General features: G+C 47.0%; 1 protein-coding gene across 1 annotated transcript in view; it reads right to left on the bottom strand.

Annotated features, from left to right (window-relative positions):
* Window positions 1-9,970, bottom strand: part of ABL2 (ABL proto-oncogene 2, non-receptor tyrosine kinase) — a 33,000-nt gene extending 23,030 nt beyond the window's left edge. The window contains exon 1 of the mRNA XM_065744843.1: window positions 9,662-9,970. Coding sequence (XP_065600915.1) covers window positions 9,662-9,851 — 190 coding nt within the window. The 5' untranslated portion in view covers window positions 9,852-9,970. The remainder of the gene's footprint in view (window positions 1-9,661) is intronic.
* Between the last annotated feature and the right edge of the window lie 2,763 nt (window positions 9,971-12,733).

Raw genomic sequence — 12,733 nt, 5'->3', positions numbered from 1 at the left:
TTCAGGCAGCTGAGCAGGAAAGCTAATGCTTAAAGAAAAGGAAGCAGCCATTCTTCCAAATCTGTCACCAGTATCTATTCATGGACATCCAGTTCTGCTGCCCTTCACCCGAGCCTCAGATAACCTCATTTTGCACCATATATTCAGCACAGGACAACACCTGCTTCTCAGCAGGGAATAATTCATTGAACGGCTTGGGCTGGAAGGGACCTTAAAGATCACCTACTCCCAGCCCCATAATAACAATTACTTAATTCCTAGAAGCAAACCTAGAGTAATCCCAGGAAGGGTAATGTTGAGTTTGGTTAAATGAAGCACGCTGTATCAGAGTGGTTGATGTACTAAGGCCTGTTTTCCTATTAACAAACGGAGATGTTGCTTCTGTAACAGCTTTCATGGTTTAAAAAATTACGAGCTCATCTCCCAGTAGGCCAAGGAGGTGGGGCACTGGAAGGCAGTTGCGTGATGAAGTGCATTTCAATCCCTCTGTAAGGGGAAATAATGCACAGGCGGATGTAACAAAGCCAGATGTTAAGATCTGAAATGCACTTAAGACCTCAATCTCATAACAAATTAGCAAAACGCACGGGAGATGGACAGCTACAGTACACACAGAACAGGCAAGCACTACTGCCACCTTACACGTCAGCAATGCACGCAGAAGCAGCTCTCCTTGGAGGACTCAGATTAGCAGCCCGATGCTTCACTGTAACACGGGAATGTCACAAAACTTCCCTTTTCAAAGCTAACAGGAACCGTGCAGTAAGAGGGAAACTAAGTCAAAGCATTGCAGCACCCTCTCGTGGTAGGCTGAAAAACAGTCTTCTCCTAAAGCAGTAGCAATTTATCCTTTTCTCTCCTAGTTGCGAGCTGCTGAGCACTGCTGGCTGCTGGGTATTAGTCTAGCTAGGCTTCACCTGGAAGACAAGTAATAAGACATAATTTATATATATATATAGGTTATTCTGAAGCTAGATTAATATAAATTGAGAGCATTTTGGCTCAGTCAGCTTAAAACAGAAACTAAAGGCCTAGGATACCCTTTATTTGCGAGGAGAAGTTCACAGGAGCAAGGTGTCAGATTAGTGACCCAGGGGACCACAAGTTTTAATCAAAGATGGCATAATTGCCAGCACTGCTCTTTGGCTTACCATATACACATATATACATACATATATCACATATAAGTTCCCAACCCACGAAATGAGAAGAACATTGTATTTTTAGCAGAAACTCTACCACGAGGCAGACACAGAAAGTCACAGTGCCCTAATGCTTTTGCCCTTAAGAATTTCAGTACATTTAATAATGGTGATGACCTAAAAAGAGGAAACAGAAAATCTGACATAGCACTGAATACGGTTATGACAGAAGCAAGAGCTGAAGCTGCCTGGTGTGGGTTTCACCAGGCAGTGATGGCAGGCCTATGCAAACCACCAAAACTGGAGCAGCTACCAGTTTTGCACACTGGTCTTAAATCACCCAGTGCATCTCTGCATGGAGGAAGAAGCAGGAAAAGCAGGCTGGCTGCTCTTCTGCAGTTAGTGCTTTTAAACAAACCCAAGTCTCAGCTTCTAACAACAACAACTAGCTGATTTCTTGCAAAGCGATGGAAACCTTAATACCCACAAAGCTTCTTGAGAAGACATGATATACCATTTCCCTATTTATTCTAAGGATCTCCTCTAGACAAAGCCTTTTTAATCTGATAGAGTGCCTCCGTTTTCTCTGTTTACTCTTGAGATTTTAAAACCAGCCACAAACAACAACTGAGCCAAACCAACAAATACAGTACCGAATAACAGGCGCAGAGCTTATGATTAGTGGGGAAGTATTCTGCTGTGCTTCACTGGGTAATTGGGACAGAGCACAGCTTTCATGCTGGTGTCAGTTACAGAAACACTGTCAGTCCCTCCCCAGGCTCTGCAACTCTCCCTGTCTGAAAAAAAAAATCAAGAAAAAGATAACAGAAAAACAGCCATCTCCTTGGTCAGGAGGCACAGCAGTTCAGCTCTGAGATGAAGGACACAGTTCCTATCCCTCCTGTACTGGACACAGAGCAAGCCTCAAAATTAAAGGCAGTGTGTGTGAGAAGCAGGATGAAGCAAGCAGTGAGCCCATGCTCACACAGCCTAGCTCAGGTCTGCAGAGCCCTGATCTGTTGGATTCAAAGCAAGCTACGCCACAAACTGTTCAAAAGATCTCCAACATTATTCACGTGTCTACGGAGAGTTCATTTCACTCCCCCCTCATGACACTGCTTGGATCAGTTTGTAAAAAGTTTGCAAAAACAAAGACATCATTTATTCCTTAACAGTCACAGTTTCACTAATTGGGAACTCCTGATTTGTTGGGTCTCTGGACCAGAAATTACATTTAAAATGATTTCTCTGGAAATCCCTTCAAGACCTTTTAACTCAATTATTCCTCCTGACTCCTCCCATCCTTTAATACATTTCCAGCTACTTCTACTCTTTCATTTTCTAAGCAGCAACACCACACAGAGTTGATATTCTTATCAGTTGCACAGCCTCCTCCATGTTTCTGAATAGCAGCAGAACTGAACAGTCTTGTTAACTCTGTGGCATTGCTGGTGAGCAAAATGAACCCAGGGTGGCAAAGGCTTGGAAGTAATATTGGGAAAAAGAGTATTTTAAAGCATTATTCCTAAAGCTGAACAGGCGAGATGATCTCTCCAGGGTACAAAAATGAAGCTTTAAGGAAGCTTTCCTTAGGACACAAGAGCTCTTCACCCCCAGGTGGAGGAAGTCAGGAAAGGAAGGCAAGAGCCCAGCCTGCCTGAACCAGGACCTACTGGTTAAACTGGAGAGCAAGAAGAAAATGCACAGGCAGAGGAAACAGGGACAGGTACCACGGGAAGACTATTAAGGAAGCTGCTAGACTGTGTAGGGTTTGGGTCAGGAAGGCCAGTGCCCAACTGGACTTGGCAAGTGTAGCAGAAACACTAAGTCACGGCCTGAAGCAGTGATGGAGCACCAAGGGGGAAGGCAGAGCCTGCCCAGGGGAGCTCAGGTGTATGCAATGCACCTGAGTGACCAGAAGGGGTGGAGCCAGGATCCACCCCTTGCCAGCCCTCATTTAAGGGTTGGTGGTGGAGGTAAGGGCATCTTGCTGGAGATCCCTGTGTACCTGAGGCCTTCTAAAGGTAAGCAGATTTTTTTTTTCCTTTATTTCTACTTGAGACAAAAGCAAAAAAAACAGCAGAGGTGAAAATCTGATGCTTTGTTGTTGGAATTATAACAAGGAAGGAGGAATAGGCTGGACATGCATAGGGTCACAAACACAGAATGTTCTCACTCTTGCCTGCTCTAACTTGACCCAAACAGCAGCAGGAGATAGTTCCTATGCCTCTGCCATACAACTTACACCAGGAAGAAGCTGCTTCCGTTTCACGTCGGCGTTAAATAGCAACAGCAGGGGGGTGGGAGGAAAGGAAAGGAACAGGAAAGCTTCAGTTGTAAGAAAAATACTTAAATGGCCCTTCAAAAACCACACCACAAACTACAGAAATCAAATCAATCCAGTTCTTAGCAAAGTGTTTGTGTTCACCGTTATCTCCCCCTCCCTGTGATGAAAAATCAGCGCGTTACACGGCTAAGTGTTAAAGAGCTGCCTGTCCCAGAGTCACTGTGCACTCAAGTGCAGATAAGCAGCCATGCAGGAGGTGCCTGTCTTCCTATAAAGACCACAAAGCACGTCAAACTTCCAAAGCAGTTTGGTACTGGTGTATCAGTAATATAACTAAGCTTTGTTGTTGTGGTTTGCAGTGTTACCAACAGGAAGCCTCAATGGTTTTGTAACACTCACTTATTTTACTGAGAACAATCTCTCTGGGTAATACCAAGATCAGTCTTTAAAATAAAACAAAGTGTTTTGCGACCACAAAACCAGACAGATGCTGGGGATGATGCTGTGACAGTGGCAATAAAAACTGAGGCCTGGGAACTCAACTGTGTTACCAAGTTGGCACAAGCTTGAGCCTCTCTGCTGAGGGAAGGCGATCTGCTGGTGGTCCAAGTAGCCACCAGACTTCTTTCTTTCTCAGTAAATGCTCTCCTGAACGCTGTTAGGAAGGAAGAACCCACTCGCACCATAGCTAGCAAGCCTTGTGTCACTCGTAATTACACAGTGCTGCAAAAACAACTGCTTGGCAAGAGGTGATTCCAGGTCTCAGGTTCTGAAACAGTTACAATGCAGGCAGGGCTTTGCTCTGCGCTCACCTATCCCTGGCTTTCTTGAAACACAACCAGGTATAGAAGTATAAGATGCTGCTTCTTGGCTTAGATTGGTTGGATTTCTGTGTTGCATGTTAGGAGTGTGAGCTGGTCAGCTGTAGGCAGCACTCAGAAGCCAGTTCGCTGGTAACGTTGTGACAACTAACAGAAGTGGGGTAGAATACACCATGCTAACAATTATCTAGCTGTATTTATCAAACAAGAGCTGAGGAGTATGGTTTGATTTGAGCAAGGACGGGCTTGCTTTGGGAACCTGACATATGCTGAAGCAAGTGGGTCACAGAACAGGTCACCTCTTCTGAATGCCAGTGAAAACACGACTTTGAGCCTACAGTCCCAGAATGTGTAATTAGCACTGGCAATAGGATCTTCCTGGAGACAGCCCTGCTGCAGTGTCACTAGGAGACAGCCCAACCCTAACTGTTAATTACAGGAGCTGTCAGTTCTGCTAGATTAAGAAAGATGATTGAAGCCGCTTGTGACAACTCACTTTTGTGCCCGTAGCTGCCAGAGCCACTTGCCACTGATTTGTTCACTTGGTTGTGCCCTTACTCCAAGAAAAAAATGTATGAAGTGTTTTTTGTTATTTTTTTTCTGTAAAACATTGCACTTGTGAGCAATAGCGAGTTTGTGAAATATTGCTAGAACAACTTGTACCACGCCATCTGCTGCATGTGGGGAACTGAGAAACCACAGATCTGCCTGGGCTTTGAGACTGGATTTTTAAGATAGCTCTGAACACAGTGTTTGGAAGTAACTTCAAGGCCTTACCTTCAGGCTGCGTTCCTGTGTGTGTGAAAAGTACCTGGGACACACACAGATGCCAGGAATCAAGGCAGACTTTTGCTCTGTGTTACACCGTCCCTTCTTCTGGGCTGGCAGAGCCCTCTCACTTGTGAAGTACAAGATGCAAAAACTCCAACTTGAAGTAAGGAAATGAGTGTGTAACTGCATCTGCAGGAGTACCTCTGACATCATGGAGGACGATGCAGCAGAGAACAAGCAGCCTGTAATTTCATCTTCTGCAGGAGGCCTTCCTCCAGGCACTTAGCTGAACTATTCTTTATTCCCCAAATAATTAGTTAAGAGTTATTTATACGTTATGGTCCCACAAGATTTCTGATTCACAGTACAAAGGAGTCAGGCACTGAATACAGTGATTATATTCCATCTGCATAGGGCATTTACTGACAGGAAGGTCTGTGGGCAACGAGCTCTGGCCCAAGCTCGCTGCTTTTCACTGGGACAAAAAATAGAGACCGTTTTAGGAGGCCCACAAAGTACAGTTGTTAAACTGACCCTATTTTCTCTCCCTCTTTCCATTTGCCTGTATCCAACCCTTCGGTTTCACTGAATTTCAAAGGGATAGTTATTTGTGCTTCTTCCTATTTTAGAATGTTTTTTATCATGTGGCACAGTGCTCCAACTGCCTTAGGGGAGCTCTAATGATAACTTTATTTTTAAAAGTATAGGCTTATCTTGCTTGACCTTGATGCACTGAGTAAAAGGTTGCTAAACTCCTCCTCTAGAAAACGAAACAGGGAACAAATGTCCTGTGCCTGCTGGATCAAAAGCTCGAGCGTGGCAGTGCCTTTTGCTCCCCCAAAATATATCACCAAGGCAACTGTGAGCAGGTATAGTAAAGGCTTCCCAGCCAGGATTTAAATAATCTGATTTTCCTGCAGTATGTTTTCTTCAACACTCGGCAAGTCTTTTCGGAGATGAAAAGCATGCTAACACCATTCCAAAGGGTATCCTGGTACAGCGGGTGGTTATCACTGCTCTTCAAGAAGAAAATGTGAGCACGTCACTGTTTAAAGGCCATATGAGGAGCCAACATGAGCTGGAAGCCATCAGTGCTTGTACCCCTTCTCTCAAACTATGGAAAGGATAAGAGAGAGCCTACCTGCCTGTTCTCTGCCCTGCTCCTGCTCTGCAAGGGAGATGACCTGTAACAGCACAGAGGGAACTTTTCTTGCCTGGCTGTACCAAACTGGAAAAGATTGATCTTAACTGGTATTTGTTACAGCTTCTTCCTGTCCAGGGACTGTGTGTGGGACCCTGCAGCCACGTATAAGGGAATACTAGTGTTTCAGCCTACGCTCTAGCACATCACTAGTGAACAGCATGCTTGATGGTCCACTGCTTGCTCTATAAGTCACAGATCACGTGCTAGGAATGCTAGCATGAGGTACTCGGAAGGCCAAACTGTGAAAGGCTGCAAAATTCAGTTGATTTTCTACATCTTGGACAACTTTATATAGGACAGGACAACTTCTACTGACAACAAACCACACAAGTGTATCAGCTTACTTAGGTCTTTTCTGCTCAGCTTCAATACAACAGTGAGCTGAAGCCCCAAGGAGCTGAGGGCTCTGTTCTCGTGGCAGAACAGCAGGCTGCTACAGCACAGATTTCCATACTCCTCCTATAAAGCAGAAAACATTTTCAAACTCCTCGTTTCTTCCAAAAACACATACAGGCATTACTTCTGGATATCTGTACACAACTGTAGCTGGAACCTGTGTAATACAGCAAACAACTCTGGGACAAACTAGCTCAACTCAATCTCCATCTTTTTTTGACAAATGTACTTCAAGTTAGTTGTTTAAAAATATGCCTTGGGTTCTGGTAGCATAGCATAAGAGATTTTACACCCCGTTTGACACAACCTGTTCTTCAAAATCTTGTAGCAAGGTGGGTCAGATGCTGAAGGCCTTGTTTACTTCCATCTTTTTCATAATCAATCAAGAAGATGCAACCTCTCTGAAAATTATCTTTGGGAAAAGTTCCTTAGTGAGGTTTGAGTCACTCCTGATATTTTTTTTTTTTGCTAGCTGCCAACACAAGCTAAGGCAGCAATACACACCTATACAAGTCTAGTCCAGCTGAGAGATTGTCTTCCTCACATCAGTGACCGTCGAGGAAAGCCAAGGCAGGCAGGCAACCCAGGCTCATCCTTAGTCCAGCTGATCTAGCCGCTGCTCCTACGCTTGTCAAATTCCACATAACGTGAAATCGTGTCCTACAGAGCCAGGAGGGAAGATGTGGATCAGAAAGAAATGGTGAGGGAAAAGGGATCTGGATCGAGTGAAACCACCAGCAAGTACAGCACCTCAGTCAATGCAACTCAGTGTTCAAGGAAAGCTTGCAGGAAGCCAGGTGAAGTAAAACAGGAGAAGGAGGTCAGTAAGTGGAAGCTAAGAATAGAAGTTAAGGAAAAAAAGCCTCAGGCGAGGAAAGTCAGGATCACAAGAGGAAAAAAAACTGCTGAGAAAGGAAGTTGGTTCCAGATTCAGGAACGTGATAGGCATTTGGGCTATTGCCCAAGACAGGTGTTTAAATATGCACCCAATTCTGACTAGCTTTGGCTATAGATTATTACTAGCAAGCTTCTCACTCACATTGAGTGAAACATACATGGATATGTGAGGCTGAGGAGCTCACCAATATATGATGGGAGTCTGAAGGTTGCCCTGAATCTCTCCAAAGCAAGATGGGGGGGGGGGGGGGGGGGGGGGCAGGATAAGCAAACCACAAAACTTCTACCTAACCTAAAAGAATAGAAATCTGCATTTTATTCTCAACAGATGCATGTTCCTTTATGGTTTGCAAAAAAAATATAACAAGCAACAAAAACCTAAGTAAAATGAAATGCATTACCTTACTGCTGGAGCAATAACTTAAGCAATGTGAGTAGTAGAGAAAACGCTTTTTAACAAGTTATTATCCCTCTTATCATTTAAAAATACTCTTTTTTCATGCGCCATTGAGCAGTTTTATGCAGAGCCTGTTTGCTCTCCAGGCTCACTCTTGTTTCTAGTTCTACAGAAGATGGAGTGGAAGGGCTGGCAGAGTGTGTAATGTGTCTGCTTGCTGTGCCTGCACGCTTAGGAAAGCTTCTTCCCTTCATTTCCCTGCTATTACAAGTAAATAATTCTACCTAACTTCTACTCTGAAGTTTTAGCAGTGTGGAGGTTGGAGCTAGAACAGCATGTTCAGGATGCTGAAGTATGTTACTACTAAAACTAAGAGATGAAATAAATGAGAAATGAGCCAGAACAAAAGAGAGAACACCTGAACTGTGTTACCATGGAGTAACTGTAAGGCCCTACACACTGAACTGTGCTCCCCCAAACACCCTAATCCTGCCTCTCCTACTACACGTGTCTGGAGAGAACAGGCACCAAGCAGTCATCGTGATAGCAAAGCATTGCAAGATGGTTTGTCAGGTGCAGGACTCTTGCCTGCTGTGTCATGCTTGGCAATCTATACAGCAGTTCTACTCTGCCTTTAAAGTTGTAGGTGTCAGTGTGTTGAAAGAACCACGGTAGGTGCACAGCACAGGTCTGAATATACAGTACTGTTCTATTTTACAGTAACGTTTCTCCCAAAGAGCCTTCTGAAATGCAAAAAATACACCAGAGGAAAACATGAAGCTGATGATACTATAGCTGAAAGAGGCAACAAAATAGTAATCCTTAGCTCTGACTGTAGTAATAATTTCAGCAAGCACGGAGCTCTGTTTTGGTTTTCTAGTTGATGCTGCTCCCTGAACTCAAAAGCTGTGATAACACTGAGAATTTAAGAAGCAGATTTAGTGCTGCACTCTCGTTTTGATAGATACTTCCATGTCAGCAGTCACAGCAGATGATATTTACATTTAGACTGCTGGCTGTGTGTTCCTTAATCTTTTTGCCTGCGCTCATTCTATTGAGCGTAATGAAATGCGTGTTGTCAGAAGCAGTCTTGCTCTGCAGACACTGATGTCCCCCTACAATAAGGCAAACCACAATGCTGCCCAGAGCAGGTTCAGTTCTGCAGGGTTACAGATGCATCACGCACCTAGACTCAGCACTGGTGCTGAGGCAGTCCATTCATGGCACCTCCTTGCATTAAGAAGTTGCCAAAGCAAGATAACAGTATCACAGTTACAAAATATTGGGATTTGAAGTTGTGGGCTCCTCCTAGGAGAGATGAATCGTTTTGCATCATTTCAGGTTTCAGCTCCCAGCGAAAAGGATGGGCATAAAGTCCAGCTGCAAACCGGACGGACGGCAGCCACACCATCCCAGGCAAAAGAAAAACAAACAAACCTTTTGCTATACAGACATTGACAAAGCAAGAGTTACAGATCGAGGCGGGCGCGCTGCGAGTCCCTCGGCAAACCGGACGCCCCGAGTTCAGCTTGCAAGCACATGGAGCGGTTATCCCGGTAAACAACCGCCGTGCCGTGCCGTGCCGTGCCGAGGCGAGCACCCCCGGGACGTGGCAGCGGCGCTGCCGTGCCCATCCCCATCCCCGCCCCCCACCCCGGCTCAGACGGCCACAACAAAAGCGGAGGGCAGGACGGCCGCTCTCGCCCGTTCCCCGCGGAGCCCCGCCCGGCCCCGCCGGCCGCTCACCGTGCTGTGCGAAGACGTTGAAGCCGCCCTCGGCCGCACGCCCGGCCGTCTCCCTGCGGCGTCCCGCCGGCCTGCCCGCGCCGCTCCCTCGCGGTCCCCTCGGCGGCTGCTGCTGCTGCTGGGGCGGCTGCTGCTGCTGCTGCTGGAGCCCGGCGCCCGGCTCCCCGACGCGGCCCACCTGCTGCCCCATCGCCGCGCTGCCGGCCGCGGCCCGCCGCTCACATGCCGCCGCTCCCCGGCCCGGCGGGCGGCCTCCCGCTCCTCCCCCGCCCGCCCCCGCCGGCCCCGCGGCGCTCCGGCCTGGCGCTCACGGACTCTCCCCCTCAGCCCCCGCCGCCATCTTAAACCACAGAGCGCCGGCAGAGGGGACAGAGCGGCTCCCGCAGCCACCTCCGGTCCTCCCGCGGAGGGCGCCACCCGCCCCGCCCGCCCCCTCCCAGGGCGGTGCCGCGGCCGTGTGGGGTCGCGGCCGTTTGGGGTCGGGTCGCGGGCTCCGGAGTGCGCGGTTCGTGCCTTCCTAATGCCGCTCGCTACTCCGCAGTGCCCGCGTTAAGGCACCGTGGATCTGCACGCTCAAGCCAGCCCTGTGCAGGTTCGTTTTCTCGTTCTGCCCTCTGTGCTCGCTAGGCCCCAGGTCTGTCCCCTCCTGAGCCGGGCTGTGGGGGAGCGGGAAGGCACAACCGAGTAACACGAGGCGTGTTTCTGCGCAGGTACAGGCGGCAGCGTCTTGTCATCAGGTAGCTGAGCATGCACTGGAACTAATCGGTGTGCAATTGAAGCGCCTTCCTCCAGCCTCTCTTATCCTGCATAAGGCTCTCCAGTTAAAGCAGAAGGGAGGAGGTTTCACCCTGCGTGTGATGCTGCAGTTTAGAAGACCTGAGTTCTTGAAGGTATTTTGCTCTCGAAGCTAGCTACCATTTTAGCAATATGTTGGGCAGGCTTTGTTTCTTCGTGAATAAGATGCAATGCTGTCAGACTCCTGTGCCCTCAGCGCATCACTAAGAGCAGTGACAAACTCCAGGGACCCACAGCAGCCTGTGCCTACATCAGCCCTCATGTGGCTGGCTAGACTGGGATGCTGAGGAGAAACTCTCCACAGCAGTCAGCTTGCTCATGTGAGGTGCCTAGTGACACTTCTGAGGCCATATTCTCCCTTCCCTGGGTCACAAGGTGTGACCAGAGTGCTATCCATACTGTCACGTGCACCTGAACTGACCCAGTTCAAGTGTACCAGCCGTGCTGGTGCTCGCTCTGACACAGGCTAGAGTGAATAGGAGTGAGGAGCATGAGCAATCAGAGGTGCCTTAATGTACTGCATAAATAAACTAGGAACACTGGGGAGATCAGGAAACAGAGACAGGCTTGCTAATAACACACAACAAAGCAGTTCCTAAAATAGCACCAGCACTCTCTGGGATATGCACTGCCAAGTCCCAGGACCTAGTGCAGACATGGCTGTGAGAGTATGAGCAGAAGGTGCCTGTGCAGGATGGGCAGTCCTGTGCAAAACTGATCTACACGGGTAAAGTCTGCAGTGGAGATATTTCCTGGTATCCTTCCAGCTAGAATTTGCAGGGTTTGGCATTTGTAAATGGCTTGCCTCGTAAACAAAATATACATTCTCTGGACACCGTGGAGAGACAACAAACATAAAACTCCTTTGTGCCATTTGCAGTTGCCTTGTAGGATAGAACAACTCTTTCATATCAACAGGAATGGTACTTTTATTTCCTAATGCCTCTTTACTCACTGATCCTAAAGAGCTCTCCAGAAGAAGGTCATTAGCATTTCAAAAGAAGATGCCAACATCAAGAGACTATTATGCTTAGGTGCACTAAGGAGAGTTGTGTTTAATCAGTGCTGTTATTCCTCAGGCCTTCTGAAATCCCTCATTCCCTGTATCAGCAGCTTGTGCGCATGTAACAGCTCACTGTGGGTTACATTCATGTCTGCCTGCTTGGAAAATGTCTGCCACACAGTAACGTCTCAGCTGGGGATGGAGTCAGACAGGGACTTTCTAAAAAGCTCTGTTGTGAAGGGAAGGGGTCTGCAGCACGCTTGCAGTTTGCTACTGTATAGCAGTGTTTTAAGGTCGTGCCATATCCTATATAAAAAGCCTCAGAACCGGTGCCCAAGATGTTACCAGCTGTGGTCAGTCTCAACAGGCTACATCCTCAGACTGTATCCCACTTGGTACTCTTAGGAACCTATTTTAAATGGTATATTTCCTCTGGCTCCATGCAGCAGGGGATGCCAAGCCCTGGCTGGTGCCCACCGTTCTGGATTACCTAAAAGAGCGATGGGGATGTCAACAAGAAGCTCCCCAAACTGAAAATACCTCTGTGCAACTGAGTCACTGGTGACACAGAGCCATTCCTTGATGTTAGAACAGGGCTAACAAGCGTTTACTTCATGGAGTGTCACAGTTATTAACTATGCCAAGATTACAAACTGCTTTTAAGGGGAGATTTGTAAATCTGTGTCAGTGCTACCTATTATTATTATCAGCTGTGACGCTGCCAGGCCCATGCAGTATCAGGAATAAGTTATTTGTCAGAAGGTGATTTCTTTTGCAGAGGGCTGGCAACCTGTGGTATCCTAACAGTCAATCTGCCATCTCATGAGCTGTTTGGGTGAGGGATTAAAGCACCAAGGAACAAAGGCAGCACTGATGTTACACTTACAGGCCTGACCAGAAATTGGTGTTTCTGCAATCACTTCAGAACTGGCTTTAAATATTTACCAGATATCCATTCCTTGATGTTCTTTTTTTTCCCCAAGTACTAAGAATACATTGCTGCACATCCACAGTGTGCTCCAAAAATCACAAGAGCGAGGAATTGCTGGATGAGCAGTCCTATGTGCTGTGCATTACATGCCATGAACTCACAGCTGCCATTTGCATGAAGTGTGGGTTCTGTGCCAGAAGGAGCCCGTGGATAAATTGGAGACTTGTAAGCCTATGTTGTGTTGGCTGGGCAGTTTGGATTTGTAAGTTGGGAAAAATTAGCTAGCATTACTGTTCTGGTAATGTGAAAATTAATTCTACGAGTAATCTTTGTTCTTCTTCCA

This window comes from Cyrtonyx montezumae, unplaced genomic scaffold, assembly GCF_038088225.1.
Source record: "Cyrtonyx montezumae isolate F1298 unplaced genomic scaffold, pur_monq_1.0 scaffold_1, whole genome shotgun sequence".
In the NCBI taxonomy this organism is placed as follows: domain Eukaryota; kingdom Metazoa; phylum Chordata; class Aves; order Galliformes; family Odontophoridae; genus Cyrtonyx; species Cyrtonyx montezumae.
This window is presented reverse-complemented; position numbering and strand designations above follow the sequence as displayed.